The sequence below is a fragment of the Xyrauchen texanus genome, chromosome 29, assembly GCF_025860055.1.
Source record: "Xyrauchen texanus isolate HMW12.3.18 chromosome 29, RBS_HiC_50CHRs, whole genome shotgun sequence".
NCBI lineage: Eukaryota > Metazoa > Chordata > Actinopteri > Cypriniformes > Catostomidae > Xyrauchen > Xyrauchen texanus.
In genome coordinates, this window is record NC_068304.1 from 31,861,983 (window position 1) to 31,882,503 (window position 20,521).

The 20,521-nt window shown below is 37.6% G+C and overlaps 2 protein-coding genes across 4 annotated transcripts in view; one reads left to right on the forward strand and one right to left on the reverse strand.

Annotated features, from left to right (window-relative positions):
* Nucleotides 1-1,103: 1,103 nt before the first annotated feature.
* LOC127622913 (ATP-sensitive inward rectifier potassium channel 1-like) lies at nt 1,104-4,193 on the forward strand. Its single transcript, XM_052097077.1, has 2 exons — nt 1,104-1,359; nt 2,905-4,193. The coding sequence occupies exon 2, from the start codon at nt 2,922-2,924 to the stop codon at nt 4,041-4,043; it is 1,122 nt and encodes a 373-aa protein (XP_051953037.1). The 5' UTR covers nt 1,104-1,359; nt 2,905-2,921; the 3' UTR covers nt 4,044-4,193.
* A 1,058-nt stretch (nt 4,194-5,251) lies between these two features.
* The window catches only part of LOC127622907 (Friend leukemia integration 1 transcription factor-like), a 37,295-nt gene continuing 22,025 nt past the window's right edge, over nt 5,252-20,521 (reverse strand). Inside the window, exons 6-10 of one of the 3 annotated variants that reach the window (XM_052097068.1) lie at nt 16,749-16,817; nt 9,017-9,076; nt 8,639-8,701; nt 8,308-8,355; nt 5,255-7,721 (exon numbers count right to left, since the gene is read on the reverse strand). In XM_052097068.1, the coding sequence (XP_051953028.1) occupies nt 7,192-7,721; nt 8,308-8,355; nt 8,639-8,701; nt 9,017-9,076; nt 16,749-16,817 (770 nt within the window). In that variant the 3' untranslated portion in view covers nt 5,255-7,191. Of the gene's footprint in view, nt 7,722-8,307; nt 8,356-8,638; nt 8,702-9,016; nt 9,077-16,748; nt 16,818-20,521 lie in introns of all 3 variants that reach the window. The other 2 variants (XM_052097069.1, XM_052097070.1) reach the window with 2 other exon arrangements.

Sequence of the window (20,521 nt, forward strand, 5' to 3'; positions counted from 1 at the left end):
TTCGTTTATGATCCCTAATGCATGAACTAATAGCTCTGTTCACACATGCAACCAGGTCAATTACAGGAAAACCATTGGGTTGCCTTTACTGGTAAATGTACCACATGTGCTGTTCACACATACCATCAGTACGGAAAATGATAGGCAGTAGCTCCTTCCACGCATACAGCCTTTTCCAGAAAAGTACCTGCAGATTTCAGGTTAGAGGTCATCTGTGAATACAACCTTTTTGAAAATTGCTCTGGCAGATTCCTTTAATGAGATGTTGTATCATTACCTACACATTTCCATACTGATGGTATGCGTGAACGGCACATGTACGGTACATTTACCAGTAAAGGCAACCCAACAATTTTCCTGTAATTTACCTGGTTGCATGTGTGAATGGGTCTAAAATGATCTAGAACTTCTCATTAAGGGAAATTGCAGATAAAAATATATCAATATTTTCAAAAAGGTGGATTGAAAAATCTAAGATTTCTATTAAGTCTAGGATTTCATATACCAGATGCATACCAGAAATTTCACTGGAAACCCTGATTCTGATTATTTTGACGGCTAAATCAGATTGAATCAAATGTACTTTCTGTATAGATTTTTATCTACATACCCCCAGATAAAAACTCTTTAGTTTTAAGAAAGTGTGGCCTGTAACCTTGATTTGCAGCTTGCCGGTGACCTGAAACTGTCCCAAAACACAGATTTATCACTTCATACATCAAATGATACCGGATTACTTGCACCAGTGACAAATGTTTGTGGTAAAGAAATATGTGATATGATTTTGTGGGGGTACCCTTAACAGTTTATTTGCTACACAGTGTCTTGACTGAGTGTGCGGGAGTGTGTGAGTTGTTTATTTATATTGACATTCTTCTACATGCATCTGTGTATGTGTCAAAATTTCAGAGTATCGTCAGGAAATGCAGCCTGCATGCTCTACTTGCGTAAAGCATTTTTGTGTATACATTTGACCATTTTTGTGTATACATAAACATGGGATTGCTGTGTGAGTAGGAGAGAAGCCTACATAAGGACAGAGTTGGGCATAAGGTGTCTCAGACAACTTGGGATGGAGAAAGAGTAAGTGATAGGGAAAGAGAGAGCAACAGAGTGTGAAACGGTTGGGCACTTAAGGAAGGACACAGTTTATTAATGAGTAACATAGATGTGTTCATTTCCAATTTCCTGCTTTAGCTGACATTTATAAAAAGGGAAAGGGAGAATAGGACCACAAGCAGGTGAACGAGGCACGGGAAGAGAGAGAGAGAGAGAGCAAGATTCGAAGTATTTCATCCATGATTTTTCAACATCAGCTTGCCTGATATCTGAATAACAGAAGAGCATCTTCGATAGCTGGTAAGCTAAACAGTAAACATATCTGTTGTCACTTTAATCTAGATAAAAAAAGGAAAGTTAACTGATTTTTATTTATCTATTTATTTATTTTTTGCCAATGTTGACTAGTGATATGGGTTTGGAAGAACATGTGGGTGGACAATTGTGTTCATCTGTGAATCTTTATATTAGACGTTCTCATCTAATATACAGTCCAGTTCACTCATCAGCACCAATATTCCTCAAGGTATTTTGGGAACTTTCAATTAATAAATCGGCACAGCAGATGACTGGCTGTGGATGGGAACTGCCGGTGCTTCTGGCCAGGCTGAACAGTTGCTATTTGCAGTATAATTGAGCTTTGGAACAGAGTTGATGTGTATTCTAATAGACTCTACATTAAACATTAAGCACACTCCAGAGATGAAACAAATCGGTTGAGAGTGAACTGAACACCATTTAGCCCCTCATAAATGACAGATAAGCAGGGATTACCTTCAGCTGACTGTCCTGAACACAGTACCATGCAATTCCTGCATTTATCAATGCTTTTATTTACAGTTGTAATTAAGTACAAAGAAACATCCAGAATGTGGCCATAAATCAAAGCCAGCAGTGAACTGAGAGGCCATGACAAGTGCACTCTGGTGCAAGGCAAATTCTTTCACAATTTCCCAGTTGCTTGAATTCCCTGCCAGCTCAAGGCTTGTTGTTTTTACTCCTTTGCATTTATGTTTTGTACTCACGGCTGATTTTAAGAGCAGAATCTTTCTCTTTTTTTTTTTTTAAATGAGAAGAGAGAGGCTAAATCAATTGAAGATGAAACATCATTGTGACCACTTTTTAATATCTCAGCCATTGTGCTCATTTATATTGCAGTGTTATTTTTATGACATGTAGACATGATTTTACTGAACACTTGCAAAGTCTTTTTACTTGCTTTCTATGGTCATTTACTAATATTTATATTGAAGGTGTCACATTAAGAAACTAATTTGGGATATATAGAAGGTTGTGTTATATCACCAATGTGCAATTATTACTGACACAATTTGTCCTGGTCTGTGGTCCATGAGGAATTTGTATGGATTACGTTGTTCCCTTAAATACCTACAAATTAGGCTTTTTTTCTGACCATTTTTCCATGTATTGAGAAGAAGATGTATCTTATCTGTACAGAGCATGTGCAATCTGTTGTTTTACAGTATGCCAAATCTGAAATTGCCTAAATGTTTTTTGCACATACAGTATTTGGATGCATTGATATAGGGTGTCTCATGCATAACAATGTCCAATGTTTATCCCTAAATGTTCTTGTATTTGGGGCAGCACATTCTCCATCACCTTTTGCAACACTATATCAACCTCTCCAAATAAACTGTAGCTCTTTAGAGGTTCACACTCAGTCAACATCATTTGTTGTTTTGTATTAGAGTGTGTCCTGATTTGATTCTAGTCTTATTAACAGACCTTTGCGTGAAGTTGTACAATGCTTTATGAAGTATACCTCCACTTTCACAGTGCTTAAGCAGATTAACTTAAAATATCCCTTTATTCTCTCCCCAGACTGACAAACCCTCAAAATGACGTGTTCCTTGAGAGAGCTGCTAAAAGAATACTTTGCAGAACAGCGTGTTCGCAAAAACCGCCTGGTGACTAAAGATGGACGCTGCAACATTGAGTATGGCAACATAATGCATCGCAGCCGCTTTGCCTACATTCTAGACATATGGACCACATTTGTGGAGACTCGATGGCGGTTTGTCATCCTGTACTTTGTGGCTTCATTCACTCTCAGCTGGTTCATCTTCGGTCTTGTCTGGTACTGGATTGCCAAAAACAATGGCGACCTAACATGGCAGAATCCTCCACAGGATCACATACCATGTGTAATAAATGTCCAAGGCCTGACTGCAGCCTTCCTCTACTCATTAGAGACCCAGACCACCATCGGCTATGGTTATCGAGCCATCACCCCCCTTTGCCCTGGAGCTGTTGCCCTCATTGTAATTCAGTGTCTTATTGGTGCCATTATCAACTGCTTCTGGTGTGGAGTGATCATGACAAAGATCGCCCTACCCAAAAAGAGAGCCAAGACCATAACGTTCAGTGAGTCCGCAGTTATCTGCCCGAAGAAAGGGACCCTCTGCCTTCAGATACGCGTGGCCAACCTACGAAAGACCCTGATGATCGGCAGCCAAATTTACGGCAAGCTGCTGAGAACAACAGTAGCTCCTGAGGGTGAGACTGTCATCATGGACCAGGTCAGCATTGACTTTATGGTGGATGCCGGCAAGGACAACCTGTTCTTTGTATGCCCATTGACCCTGTACCATGTCATTGATAAAACAAGTCCATTCTTTGACATGGCAGTGGACACTCTGTATCAGCAAGAGTTTGAGCTTGTGGTCTTCCTGGATGGCGTAGCTGAGTCCACCAGCTCCTCTTGCCAGGTCAGGACTTCCTACATACCTCAGGAGATCATGTGGGGTTACGACTTCCTCCCTATAATCTCCCGGAGCAAAGAGGGGAAATACCGTGTGGACTTTTCCAACTTTGCCAAAATGGTGGCCGTACCAACCGCTCATTGTGCCTACTGCTACCACAATGAGCCAGGGCATCATCACTACTCGAGAAATGGCATCGATAACCAGGGCTTTGAGGTGATTGACATTGGGGAAGTGCCGAGCAGTACTAAAATGTAGCACTGGTTTTCAGAATCTAGCTGTTGGAATGACATGTATCTGTAATGACATGTAAAGTCTGTATTTCTACAGCTGTTTTATGCTATGAATTACATGGGAATGGTGTATTATTTAGTAAATTAATAGAAATTGTTAAAATTGTAAAATTGAATGTGTAAATATAATTTGTACTTTGTAAATATAATTTTTTTACACGAATAAATATATATATATATATATATATTAAATAATTGAATTTGTTGTTTGTATGTCATGATAAAATCTTTATGGAAAAAAATTTGTTAATTATTGATAAACTGAATTTTCCAGCAATAAGAGTTAAAAGTTACCACATGAGGGCGCACAAGACAAAGCTATGAATACACACGACTGCAAACTACAGTAGAAGACAGTCTTAGATGGACAACATTTCAGATTAGCTGATGTCTTATGGTTGATAGCTGTTGCCCTATAATATGCAATGCAGATAATACAGTAAAACTCTAGTAGTTTTGTATAATTCCAGGCTTGCTGTCATACAATTGGCCGTTAATATAAAGTAGATCCCGGCACAAAGGTTTCATCATACAAAATAACATTAGTCATTGCTTTGCTATTAACTGTGCTGGATTCTTGGAAATGTGTGTGTGTGTGTGTGTGTGTGTGAAATGGTGATGTGTTATGGATTTCTAAGACTGTATACTCAGACTCACAACTTAAGATGCCAAATAATGAAGAGGCCTTTACAATATATTAGATATAGGATGAAGATAGTACCCTGAGGAGCTTTTATTGCCAATAAATTGTGACAGAAGAGCTTATTTGAATAATTCTCATCATTTTTAATAAGCATGCCAGCCCAGGTTGTTGAACGAGTTTATCCACAGTCGCTCTTGATAATACAGTTCAGTTAATTTGTTTTTTCATCACATCTCAGGATTTTTAGTGATGTAATCTTTTCCTCAACACAAACGAGAGGAAAGAGGAAAAATCTAAAAATAAATAACACTATCCAGATATGTCATGATATCTGTTACCATGGTGGTTTACTGTATGATCAGTCCTGGATTAGACCATCAGACTAATTTAATATTTGATTGAAAAAAGTTGAGGCAAAGATGATGACATTAATTTACAAATCATCTACCGGTTAGTGAGCTAGTTTAGCCATTTAGAATGCTACGCTTTTTACATAGCATCACTGCATATACAATTACAATGTTTTTTTTTAGTAGTGAGATGCATTGACCAATTGACTGATAGCAAAAAGTTATCTGGAGAGCTTCTTTAATGTAAAAACATTTATTTTGTCACATTTTACCTATAAAACAAACTTCAAAAATTGCAGAAACAACAAAATTAACAAAAAACGATTATTTGCTATATTTCATATTTTTTATATATATAGTCTTAAATTTAATATCCAAATACATTGCATACTGTATATAAAATAACACAATTCCTTCATATCTGACAACGATCCCTTATAGAGATGAACTGTTGGAACTTTTCAATCATCATTTACTTTAATGCTCTAAAGTACACAAAGGGAAATTGCTTGCATGGAACTGACACTGGTATAACACTGTCCAATCAAGTTTAGGCACACACAAAGTTTGGCTTTAAGGCATTTGGCATTACAAGAACTGTTATTTAGCACTTTGGAAAACCCTGATTTATGTAAAACCAATTGTCTATTAGCATAATGTTTTGGTAAGGCATTTGCTTTTAAGGAATAAAAAATACATATCAAAATAACTTTCTTATTATCATGGCAAGTAAGACTTTAGAAAAAAGCATTTTCCGAAAAATACAAGAAAACATTCACAAACGTATTGCCCATATGTACAGATACAAAATACCTATGTAGTACAAACTACCTTCAGTAACTGATAAAAAAAAAAGTTTGCATTTTGAGCGAGGTCAACTCGTATTAAAGTATGATTTTTAACACTGTCACATATGAAAATAGCTCTGCATAATTTATACAGTAAGACGCTTTTAATGCCTAGTTGACCTTTGATCAAAATAATACTAGCAAATAGGTCTGACAAACGCACAGCGTTTGCGAATCTCTGGTTTCAACGTTTTGTGTTGCTGTTTTAACTGTTTATATGTTTTTACTTTTTTTTTTTTTTACTTTCAAAGAGGTACTTTGCATGATGCCCACATTCAGTTGTTCAGCAATCCAATGATCTATTCAAGAGTTTTAAGACATAGGAATGTATATTAATTACATATGAACTAAAATAACACTTGGCAACAGATTGGCAATTTTGAGATGAAATTAAATGAATTTTCCCTGGCCAATGAGGGGGGCACAAACAGGAATCCCCCCAGCAGGAAAGTGAGCATTAATTGAAAGCAAGTTAAAGCTGCATTAGAAATTTAGGACAGATTTAAATGAATCTATCATTTACAGAGCTTTCACATCAACACCATCTTGTCATCAGCATAAAAGTGTGCTAAAGGTGAATAAGTGATATTAGCTTGAGCCAGCTAGCCTGAGAAGCTCCTTATAAACAATCATCCGCCACGTCCTCCAGTTTGGAGAATAACTGACGGGTGAATGCCAACATTTTTCCAGTTGCCAGATTTGCTTTAGTAAGAAAGTTTCAGTCACAACTTAAAAAGATAAACTCATGTAACCAAGGTGGGTTTAGACAAAATCCAAAGAGAAGGATGGACTAAGTCCAAACAGATAAACACTCGATTCACAATTGCATTAACACACAGGGAGAGTTTACAGTGATTTGTTTTTTCGGTCATTGACCGACTTTATAACTGTGGTCTTTATTTGGTAGACGGGGACTCTGGCCGATTGGTACAGCTTTTGGGAGAAGAAAGGTACAATAACATTTAGAAACACGCACACACTCTCCAAAGCAAGCATCAAAGAAGACGTTGTTTGTTCTTTGAATAAGTAGTACTCCATTTTATAGAGGATCAGCCATTTTCTGGTCTGTTTTTCTTCTCTCTGCTTACTTTCTCTGTCTTTCCAGCTTCTTCCAACATTTCCTTCATTGAACAAATTTTTGCCAGGCCTCTCCAAAAAAAAAAATCTTCTCCTTTCCAGCTTCCTTGTCTTCCATATCCAGGTCCTTTTGTCTTCCCTCCAAATGCAGTTCAAGTTTTGGCATGTAGGGAGGAGGGTGAGAGGTGAAGGGCATTAGTAGTAACTGCCTAGGTGGGAAGGCACATGAGAACTGGAATGACGTGGAACGCTTGGATTAGGATAAATCCCCCCTGTTGGAGAGCTCCAGTATGGGGTGGTGGGGCCAAAAAAGCTGGAAGATGTGACAGGCATGGGGGGGGGATGTGGTGAAACAAAATTTACCTTCTGCTGGTGGGCGTGGTAGCCAGGAACATATGACAGATCGGTTTGGTACTTGTATATGGTAGACTCGGTTTGATGGGGCTGCAAGGCATCATTAATGCCTTGGAAGTCAAATTTATAGGCATAACGTTTGCCGTGAACTTTGGTCATGATGTTTTTGTCATAGTAGTAGCGAAGGGCGAGGCTTAGTTTGTCATAGTTCATGTTGGGCTTGCTCTTGCGTTCCCCCCAGCGGCGCGCTACTTCGTCAGGGTCTGTCATCTTAAACTCTCCATTGGTCCCCTCCCAGGTGATGCAGCCAGCATTGGCACTGTCAGAGAGAAGTTCTAGCAAGAACTGCCACAGCTGGATCTGACCTGAACCTGGACAACGAGACATCAGGGGAATTTTACTCAAATCTAAAGACTGGAGAGGTCAACTTAAAGGAATGTTCTAGGTTCAACACAAGTTAAGCTCAATTGACAGCATTTTCTGCATAATGTTGATTACCACCAAAAAAAAAAAAAAAAAAATGAAACTTGAAACTTGGTTATTCAAATAAATATTATTGCGCTTATGGTAAGACACTTACAATAGAAGTGAATGGGGCCAGTCCATAAACTCTAAAATACACACTGTTTCAAAAGTATAACCACAAGCTTTAAACATTATTCAAGTTATATCCAATTTTACAAATTCGTTGCCATGACGGCATAATACCAGTAAACTCTGTAACCTGGTAAATGTTGTAACACTGATAAATCCTTATTTTTGTATCACACTAAAATCTTATGGCTATACTTTTTAAACAATATGTATTTTAACTGTTGGACTGGACCCAATCACTTGTATTGTAACATTATGCCACAGATACTGTCAAATTAAGCCTAACTTGAATTGAATCTGGGACATTTCCCAAATAATATTTCAAATGTGTTGTTGAAATACTGTAATCCACTTTGTTATTACCTGGGTTGGCAAGTCGACTGCTGGTGGCCCCAAATATCTGGTAAGGGTCTAAGAGAAAAGAGAAATTAGTCTGTATGTAATCATTTTGTTACAATTACCATGTTTCCATTACCATTTTCTCATTACTTGAGTTCAGCTCCCGCAGCTAAACAGAGCATAGCACTTCCAATGCCAAAAGACATGGGTTCAAGTAACAGCAAATACTTGGGCTGAAAAATTGTATACCTTGCATGCACTATAATTTTCTTTGGATAAAAGTGTCTGCCAAATGCATAAACGTAATTAATGTTTGGATGAGCATGCATGCTTGTGGCACAGAATTCCTGGTTACCTGGCTGAGGCCGAGCCTGCTCAGTGCTCTTGGACACATTCTGAGAGACCACTGTCGGAGAGCCTGAGAAATGGAAAGAAAGAAAGGGAAAGCGACATAATAGAGAGAAAAAGGCAAGAAAAATGTAAGCACATTCTTCTGGGTGAGCAGACACATCAGTCTTGGTCCAAAGAAAACGTGGATTTGCTGGCCGAACTGCTAAGTACTTAATGAGCGTCTTCAGATCCATGTGTCCCTAAACTAAAGACTGACGTTCTCTATCATTACTGTAAAGGTTCAGTACAGATCCCACAGGGTCAATATAAAAGTCTGATAGAAAACATAAAAACAAAAAAAAAAACAAAGTCAACTTTTGGCAGCTGTTGGCATGACACTCACCTTTCCCACTGTGCAAGCTGTTTGACCAGCCTGCCCTCCGTACAGCATCATAAGACGCATCTGCAGAATATATATACATATTATTTAGAACATTTTAGTAACCTTGATATTTCATAAATAACTGGAAATCTTCTATTGTTTGTCCAAAATCAATTTGAACTGATACATTTACACTTGGAACTCACACAAACTCTAAGTATGTGAATTTAGAGATTATCATTCATCCTTCTACAGTATATTGTAGTTAAAAGCATAGCTGACCCTAACTGCTGAGCTTACGCTTTTTCTTGAGTTAATTGCCCTTTCCATAGAACTAGGCTGTACACATTTTCTTTGGAACACAAGAAACAGAAATTGTGTTGCTCAGTTGCGTAAATACAATTATATTATTATTAAAACTTTCAAATAAATAACTAATATAACTGACATATTAACAACATCTATTACATTTTTTAAAGATCCAGAAAAAAAGAGATGTATAAGAAATGCACAGATATGCGTTTTTGTGCAGTTTGAGGCACCTTTGTCATGTGTCCTAAAATCAGCATTTTCTTTTTTGTTTCCAACAATTCAATCATTTTCTGAATAGCGAGAAAGTGAAGGAAAATGGCATGTTGTCTCATGGCAACACCGTATCTGTCTTATAGTAAAATGGCAAGAGTTTGTGTCAGAGAAGAGGGAGAAACGTGTATGTTTCTGATAGATGCCTCAGTCACCAGTTCATTCTCAAATGTGCTCTTAAAACAGTCCGATCATGTGCCTGAAGCGTAGCGCTGATCACTTGCTCCAAAACTGAAATTATGATTAGCCAAAGTGTCTATGTGCCCTACACTGCATGGCCTGGGTTACAGAGTAACATCATTGAAAGTGCAGTAATATTTGTGTTATGACTGTCTGAGTGTTATAGTTTTGTATGCAACTCTATTTTAATGGATAATGGAATTCTGTGAGCCCACTATCAAACCTGAATGGGACCCAACAGTTCCGCAACTATGACATAACACTGCCCTCTGCTGGTAATTGTGGTTGAAATCTCATCCAAGCTCTGGGTGGAACAATAAGACATTAACCTTTGAAGACGAAGAAAAATGTTTAGTTTGGAAAGTGCTGATAGAACTACATGGCCCACGTTTCAAAATCAAAACTCCATCAGCGTTTGTCAGCAAAAGCAGAATCCAAGAAAAAGGAAGATGCTAATCTCTAAAAGCATCTTAAACCTACTGCACAGAAAGTGTGCAAGAGCAAGACTTTCATTGCTCCTGGTTTACATTAAATCAAATAGAGCAGCACTTAACTGAGCAGACATAAGAATTGCATATAAAGACATTAATCATCAAAGACCTGTGTATTCCGCACAATGTGATACAGTTTCAACGTTTCAATCTGTTTCCTTTTTAGTTTTTTCTAGATTCAAGAAAAAGTTCACCCAAAAATGAAAATTCTATCATTATTTACTCTCTTTTCATTTCAAACCCTTAGGCTTATCCATGGAACAAACAGGATCATTTTTCTATACAATGACAGTTCAAAGTGACGACATCTGTCCAGCTTCAAAAACAACATAAAAATATCATAAAACTATAGTCCATAAAGTCCATTCCAGGAGCCTGTGTAGCTCAGCAAGTATAGACATTGACTACGACCCCTGGAATCGTGAGTTTGAAACAAGGGTGAGCTGAGTGACTCCAGTCAGGTCTCCTAAGCAACCGAATTGGCAAGGTTGCTAGGGAGTGTAGAATCACATGGGGTAACCTCCTCGTGGTCGCTATAATGTGTGGTTCTCGCTCTTGGTGGGGCGCGTGGTGAGTTGTGCGTGGATGCCGCGGAGAAAAGCGGGAAGCCTCCACACGCGCTACTTCAGATTGACTGTCTCAGACATGAAGGCAACTGAGATTCGTCCTCCGCCATCCAGATTGAGGCGAGTCACTACTCCACCAGGAGGACTTAAAGCATATTGGGTATTGGGCATTCCAAATTGGGGAGAAAAAAAAAAGTCCATTCCAAGTCTTCTGTAGCAATACGCTAAATTTGTGTGAGGAACAGAACACAATTTAAGCCATACTCAACACAAATCTTCCCTCCACTGCAGCTCAAATACCATTAGAAATACACACTTGATTTCACAGTACTGAAGAAGGGGGAACAGTGCATAATGGCCTACATTTCTATCTTTTGTCACACAAAGCTATCCAATGGATTTAGAGGACTTTGAATATACAGCACATGAGTCAAATGGATTACTTTTAAGGTGCTTCAGTGGTGCTTGTTTGTCTTATTTGGACCGTGACAGCCATGGACACAGTTTGAATGGAAAAGAGCTAGGTACATGTTCTTTCATTTTCTCCTTTGGCATTCCACAAAAAAAATAACAGCATATGGATAAGTAAATATTTAAAAAATGAAAATTGTTGGGTGAACTATTCCTTAAATGCTCAATTCAGATTATTTTCACAATAAATATTGAAACGGCTACACCACCATACCATCAAAAAGCAAGAGCACCAGGGACTAGACAAAATAACATTCTGCATTAAAGGAACATTAGGCAAACCAACAGTAGTCTCATGACAACACATGAGATTTGACTTATTCATGCGATATGGTAAAAGCGCAAGAAATCATAGGACTCGTATGAGAAAGTTAAAACTTTTAGACCATCCAATCAACAAACATAATTTCAAATCGATACAATACAGTCATCACATTTTAGCTATCCAAAACTTTATTTTAAGAAAGGAAATATCTGTGAACACATTTGGTTACTAATTCCATATTTATTTATGCAATACAATCGACTAATGTATAGCAATAACCTGTAATACGTTCCCTCCTCTTTCAAATGCAATGTTTTATATCTCTATGGTACACAAAATTTATTTTTCTATTAAAATCTCAATTAGATTTAGGGTTTAGTTAAGGGTTTAGACTTAATGGCTAGAGGTTGGGAAATTTGGGAAAAACCATAATAACCAATGAATAATGTTCTATGGTTTGTTTATGGGAGTACAAGTCATCCGTATTTGTATGAGCTAACTCATAACAATGCTAATTATTACCACTTGTCATGAGACCAGGTTGAGCAAACATTGCTTTCCATTTAATGTTACTCTTTTAAATCTTTTATCACCCTCTGTTTTAAAAAAAAAACTCACTCTTTCTCTCTCACTCTCTCAATGTCTGTCAGATCTGATCTGGAGACCAGGCCAAAGAAAAAGCGAGAGAGAGAGAGTCCTGAGAGAGTTACGTTTCCTGCCTGCTGAGTCTGCTCACACAACCTCTCTTTGTTTTACTGGCCTTTTTTCCCCTCGTTTTTTCATTCCCCTCTGCCATGAAAAAACACACAGCAGCCAGGACGAGAAGAGGGGTCACAAACTGATGGGGAGAACGGAGAAGAAAGAGAGAGTGAGGGAGTGAGAGAGAGAGAGAGAGAGAGAGAGAGATGGAGAAAGAGAGAGCAGACAGAACACATCATCGGAATTTAAAAAGAAAACAATAGTGGTGGCCATTGCTACTGTCTGATAGAGCTAAGGAACTTGTAGAGGAGCGAAGCTCCACTCTTTTGAAACATAACAGTGGGAAAGACTGACGGATATAGACACCAGCTCTCAAATGTGAAATTATGTAGGGAAGGGCATTGGAGCCCATAATCCTAATTTAATAAAATCAGAACTCAACTGCAAAACAAGAGACAGGCGTGCATCTGGGATATAGATATAACTGGTCAGATGCTTATTTAAAATTTCTCCTAGCCTGATTAAGTGTCCATAATTTTGTTTTTCTTCACAGTCAGTATTGTACAGTATACATCACTATTTTATTCCATAAAGACCCAATGCAGACAAACATGTATATTATCTTGCTGAAACAACCGTGTTTGGTGCATTGCTCAGAGATCTAAGCTTGCTCTGCTTTGCTTTGGGTGTGGTGTCTTCTCAAGAGACCAAGCTGCAGCTATCCTAGTCAAAACAAGATCCTGGCCCAGCCAGATGTCTAGACTAGCTCAGATTTAAAACGGTACACTCAAAAGTTCAGTGCTTATTGGCATTTTTCACCAAAAGAAGATCTGTAAGATTCTATTATGAACAGTTTTGTCTTAGACTGGTCATGTTTGTTGATTTTAGCAGTTATTAACATACCATCTAATGTAGAAATGTGAATGTTTGAGGTTCCGAAAATAATGTGATTGTACTGACTGTGATTCACAGGGTACTAAAGACAAGATCGTAGTTTAGATCAGTGTAATGTAATAATAACTGTAGTAAGTGGATAATTAATCTGTATTAAACTTTACCTAGATGTGGGAAATTGGCCTAGAAACTAATGACATAAGATGAAAGCACAAGCCCATAAATCGTCCTTTCAAGATCTTAATCTTAAACATAAATGTGTAGAGCTGTTAAATGGACACATTTTTTGACGATTTTATAATGTGTGCTTTCTTGGATTAAACTCAAGACTCAAGGGGAGGTTTATGGGTCACAAACTAAAGTAAATATCATATCCAGTGACATTTGTACACTGAAAGGAGGCATTCATTTAATAATTTGTTTTCCCTGTTGAAAAAACTAGCATTGCTTTTGTGTGCTATGGAACAATGAAGCATCGTATTCGGGGCTAGAAGAGGGAAGTGTATTTCAGGTTATTGACACGTATCAGTCAATTGTATTGCATAAATAAATAAAAAAGTATAAAATGAGTAACCAAATTTGTGCACTATTTTTGTTTTTCCTTTCAATATTGTTGGACAGGAGGCTAAAATTGCATGACTGGTTTGCATTCTGTTTGTTGTTTGGTTGGTCTCTATGGGAATAAAATTCATAAAATATACTACATTTCCGCCATGATGAAAGAATTATTATCAGTTGTCATGAGTCTATGTTGGTTTTGGATATAATTGATGCTGGTTATAGACTTAAGATGCTGGTGTCGATAGCAGGCTTCTAACTATTGTACCTTAACCAGCAAGCCTCCCTTGGTCAACCGGATTCATCAGAAAAACTATGCTAGTTGACATGCATTTTTTGATGGTGAACAACATGGCTATGATGGTCCACCAGCTAGACCAGCACCAAACCAGCATAGACCAGTGTGGAAAACGTTAATACCAGAGTATATGCTCTTATACAGAGACCTTTTATTGAAGCTTTTCTCTTCATGGACTGTCCATCCCATTGCATATACTCTGTACAGTGCTATACTATGACTGACAACTGTGAAAAGGGGGTCAAAGGTCTTACAGCCCTCTCAGCATTATCTTATCTCCAAGCCCACTGTACTAATGACCCTAAAATGTGTCTGTTGGCTCTCAGTATAGAAATGGTGATCTGACTTCTGGCTTTTATCAGGATAGCCAGTCCTCTGGTCTTACCCAGACAGCACTTCTCTCAAGAGCTCATGGCTATCACTGCTATTGCAGCCTTGTACTTACTGAAGTGGGAATACTCAAAATGGTCAATTCTCAAGAGAGATTGTCAAATGTTTACTTAAATGGTTTATGGAAACCGATTCTCTTGATGAGTTTGGAGCTTGATTTAATGTGGATGCATATCTTGAGTCATCAGTAGAAAGTACACAATTAAATTGAGTTAGGCGAATGAGTCAAGGCACATTTATTTTTATTATCCCCATTTCTCCTAATTTGGAATGCCCAATTCCCTCTACTTAGTAGGCCACCATAGTGGCATAGTTACTCACCTCAATTTGGGTGGCGGAGGACAAGTCTCAGCTGCCTCAGATTCTGAGACTGTCAAACCGCACATTTTATCACGTGGCTCGCTGTGCATCATGACACCGCGAATACTCACAGCACGGGAGGCTCATGCTACTCTCTACGATCCACGCACAAATTACCACGTGCCCCATTGAGAGCGAGAACACCTAATCACTTAGCATGCCATGGATTCGAACTCACAACTCGCTGAGCTACCCAGGCCCCTTTCTCTTTTGGTTATATAAGCCACAGAGTATTCTCAATAAAACAACCATTCACAATAAAACCTTATGACTGACACAAGTCTTTAAAACTGACTGTGGTTATGGTTGAAAAACCAGTTAGCTAACCTGTTGTCTGTTAAATGTCCAGCTATATAAACAACATCCTATCGCTAACGCAACTCCATGTGAAGTAAAGCTCTTTACAGGTAGCAACCTCTTCAGCCATTAAATCTCATATGATGAGCACCCCTTAGACAAGACACTAAAGTATATACTGTTGCTCATTTGATGTTAGCATATACTGTAGCTAGCTAAGCTATAGTCTAAGAAAACTTTACATGCATTTCTTAGTGTGGGGTATGTCCAACTTTTGCTATAACAAAAGCATGCACTCAAGCTGGCATGGACTTCACAAGTTTGAGCAAAACTAAAAGATTTGAATGCTCTAAACAGCATATTTGCAATACATTGTTGAATGTTGTTATCCAAGGGGATGCACACAAATTTACCGCATGTTTCCAAAGTATAAACTGCTGCTTTCAATTACGATATATCAGGAGCATGCCTATGATTCTTAAAAATACTATCACGGTTGGTAACTTTTGCTTTTGAAACAGACCTATTTGGGGCACACCACAATAAAGACGGGGAACTGTTTTTGTAATAAATAGACTGAACCCTTTAAAGTAAAATTTAATTGCTCTTGTGGCATACAAATCAGTGTATTTCACTCAAATAGACACTTAAGACAATACAAAAATGTCCCTGAATTCACTGTTATTTTGGTACACGTGTCATCTATTAATTCATAATGTCTACAAATTTCATTTAAAGAATAAACTTCTCTCTTTTTTTCTCCTGCATTATTCACAGAGACACCTGTCTCTCTACCCTTCCTCTCGGTGTCACTGTCGCTTTCTCTACTGAATGCTCTGATAAAGGTTTAGTCCAGTTGGGCACGTGTTTTTTGTCTTGCTAATTGTCTCTTTTCTGTCTGTTTTCAGGTGGAAACTGAATGGTTGATGCTTTTTATTTGTGCCACACAAAGACAGCACCTGCTTGGCGAATCGGCACTGCTTGGAGCCTTGCTCTGTTATGCAAGGAAGATGGAAAGAGGGGACAGGGGCCAGCTAAACACTCTGTAATGCCATTATTGTAGTGAAATGATAGGACTCAAATGAATCCTAATGTCATATCCATATGCACAACCCATTCTCACTCCTGAAGTGTCAAATACTGCCGCTTGTGCAAGAGCCCAGAGTATCAACAGGTGGACTCGAAAAGCACCCTTTGGCATCAGTTTCCATTGCATCTGGCAAGCGCATTGCTTTCAATGACAAACGTTCTGCGTCAAAGACTGACGCGAAGGGAATCAGACTTTTACCACTGTCAAATTATATGCAAGGGTAGAATTTTGTCATTCTGACATACGTTGGGGTATGATTTTCATTATGTTTGAAATCAGCCACATTTATTCACAATGTTAATGTATAATCAGCAACATGTAATATTTTCACAGTGGTTAATATTTAATGCATTATTTTATATACATATTCTGCTCTGCTGAAGTGACCAGTTCAGCTGGGCTCTTACACAAGCGGCAGTTTTTGACGCCTCAGGAGTGAGAACGGGATCATATGCATTGTTCATGTAATGTGCCTTTTTTGTCTCAGAATTAGTAAACCATGATAGCATAAATTAAAGAGGGAAGATTTCCTGTGAGATTTATTGCATATGTGGAAGAAGAGCAAAACAATATTTAGATGACAATCAGTGTACAGTATATGCTTATTAATACCTTCTTTGGTAGACAGCCGAGGAGCCTGATCAGTATGAGATGGTGTGTTGTATGATATTGATGAGCTACCTGCAAAAGTAACACAACAAAAAAATTGTTGGTTAACAATTTATAATAAAGTGTCATTTGTTAACATTATTTAATGCATTAGATATAATTAACTAACAATGAATAATATACTTATTACAGCATTTAATAAGATTTGCTACTGTTAGCTAATAAAATTAAAATTGTTCATTGTTAGCTAATGTTAGTTCATACTGCAGTAACTAATGTTAAAAAATACAACTTTAAATTTTAAAAATATATTAGTTAAGATCGTAATTAACATTAACAAACATCAATTAATAATGTAAATGTGTACATTGTTAGTTCATGTTAACTAAAGTTGTTAACTAATGTTAACAAATGGCAGTTTATTGTAAAGTGTTACCAAATAGTTGTTAGAAAATAAAGTAATTCAATAAGGTGTATGTTTAAAACGTGAAAAAATCTGCCAATGAAACAAAACAAATACTTCAGTACATGCTGTATTCATATACTCTGTTTTCTGCTGTATTTCGTATTCAATATTCAATATAGTGTTGTGCCGATGGACGATATCATCGTCCATCGTGATGGCTGACCAACATCACGATGTCGAGCCACCATTGTGATGCCACGCCCCCTTTTGCGAGTCTTGCTAGTGTGACTCACTAATCCAAGTCTCTTCTATAGTTAACCTAAAAACTTTGCAGGAATTGCTCTGTAAATTAAATTGAGAATATAACTAATGCATATATGCTATTTTAAATACTGTAGTATATGCCAGAGACGTGACGTGTTAGTCTGTGAAAATACCGTGTCAGGCAGGCTGCACAAATATTGACCTTGACATTGTTAGCTTCTTGTCTTTTTTTTTTACATGTCTTACACTGTACATTTAGATTAAAATATTTTATGTTGTAGGCTACTAGAACATAGACTTTATTAATTAATTATTAGTAGTTGTAGTGTCTCAGAAAATCTTGCTCATTGTCACATAGCACTTGTATACACTGAAGCGGCAGTAAGATAAACCCAGACCAGCGAACGTCAAATCACATTTGTCTGGTTAATACCTTTAAAGAAAAATTTCCTTGGCCATAAATCCATAATGACAAATCAAATGAAAGAAACAAGGTGAATATGAATAACACACATTTATTAAAACATAGAAGAACAAATGAAACGGGTACAACACTCAGACCGAAACTCGGCATTAACATTTCACTTATAATTAGCAGCACAATTAACTTCAGCACAGGCTACAAAATAAATTATGTTATTGAAATATTGTAAAGTGGTCATATGAACTACACAAATGAACGTTTAAAAAATAATATGCAAAATCGAATAGCTCCACGAACGGATGGCTGAAAAATGCGTAAAGAAGTCTAATATCTTTCACCATAGACCATGTTTAAATTTCGATGCTTCTGGCCAGAAATACCAACATATTCACTTTATCTGGTTTTAATAAGCTGCGGATTGGAGTAACTACACTACCCGCTGTGCTGAAGACCCGCTCTGATGGAGTACTGGTAGCACATATGCACAGATATTTCCGTGCTAATCTTGCCATGAACGGAAACCTTTTGTCGTTCGTTTTCCACCAAGTCAGCGGGTCCTCTTCTCCATCAATGGCCATTTCCTGCAGGTACATGGTCATTTCTGCCTCGACCTTTTGCTCATCAGTAAAATAACGAAATTATAGTTTTTAAGTGGAAAATAGTATTTATGTAAAGAGATATATTAAAATAAAAAGTTCACAACTCTTAAGTGAAAGCTAAAAAAAATAAAAAATGCTTCACGTGTCGTGCAACCTACTGATAAAGCGCCGAGTCATTAGTTGGGTTAGTAAAATAATGAAATTATAATTTTTCATATCATTTTTGAAAATTATATGAAATTATATTAAACCGCCCCCCCACCCCACCGACGATATCATCGTCCATCGCGATGTTTTACTGTCAACATCGTCAACTGCCAATTTAGGGGACATCGCCCAACCCTAATTCAATATGCTTTATACTCCCTCAAAGCAAGTCAAAACATTTTGTAGCACTTTTTCTCACCTATTTAAATTGATTTAAATGCACCTATTTAAATTGATTTTAGATCTTTTCAAAACAAGGAGAATATATTGATTAAAATATATTGAATATATTGATTTGACCAGAATTGAACATTGTACAAATACTGTATAAGCACTCTCCTTTATAATTTTTTTAAGCTGCTAGACTCTATGAAGTTATTGCCATGATGTTAGGATTTGTTTTAAATTTTCTAATGTGTATTAACTATGTAACTACAATGTAACAAGCCGAATAATTTATCATTTTAAACCAAAGCACTTAATCAACCATCTACCGTTAAACGCTGATTCTCAAAATGAAAATGGATTCTCACACAAACCTCATTTTTTGTCATCCAGAAATATCACAATCCGAACACAATCTGCACTGTGCACATTTTCCAGTGATCTACCACAGGCCTGTCCTGAAGCTCTCTCTTAATTTTAGCTGCTTAACTCATAAATCAGCACAAAGGAAAACAGAAGGAAAATTGCTCTGGCAAAACAGAAGTATTTCTACTATCGCTGGAGCTGTGGGATTTCAGCAGACTAAAGGGGGATGATCTTTCTTCTGAATGAGCAAAACGAATGGGTAGCAGTCAGGTGATGTTTGCCATTTCTGTGTTCTTTGATCAGTTCAAAGGAGAAGGGAAGGTGTTTTAGTATATGTGCATGTGCTTATTTGAGAGTGCGTAAGAATGTTTTATGGGGAGGAGAGAGCATTGAACACATATTTTAACCTCCAGGCCCCTAACCCCCCCTAAGCGCTAGTGCTGGGGCCACAGAACAGGGCAGCCTTTGTGTAGGGTGCGATCCCCACACAGCAATCAAAGACTGCTGTTCCAATACAAAAATACACCCCCACACATTCATGTGGAAGTGAAAAAGTGAGCAATACTTGTATAGAGAAATAGGTGAGAAATATAGACACAACAACAACAAAAATCTGATGGTTCATTACTTTTTCTAATCATAAGATAACTAATTACAAACATATTTCACCTTGATAACATCCATCACACAGAGACCCCAGATGCACTAAAAGCAATTAATCTTTACACGTAAATCGATGGGGTCTCTTGGACCCCAAACATAAAGCTTTTGTACTACAACATTTTGCTAGCAATTGCCAGATGAATTTTGTGCAGTTGAAAGTGTGCTAATGTTTCTGATGTTTTTGTTGCTCCCCTGTTAGATCTGAATGCTTTAGAGCGGTTTGGATTATAACTCTTTGAACTAACAACTTACATCCTTATTTTCTCTTAGCCATGGATCACATACTGTCATCAACACAAAGTAATGGGGGAACAACTGATGTGTGACAATAATAGTGCATAGAGCTGCTCAGTTCACTGATACAGGTTCAAACCTTGCTAAGTTGACCGTTCAATAGTGCAAAAACAAAAAGATTATACAGTAGTGCATATACACAAAACCTCAAGGCACTACTGAGGAAAGTGCTGAAAAGTCCAACTCAAGTGATAATCCATTACAAATGGAGGACAGATCAGTAAAAACTTGTGGGAAAGGGAGCACAAGGGAGAGAAAGAGAGAATAAGCTATCCATATGTTTAAGGTCTGTGTAAACCATCAACGATCTTTGAAAGTCTCCCTCTGAATTATCAATGTGTCTCAAACCGCCAGACCTCCAGCGCTGAATGTAACAATATATATATAT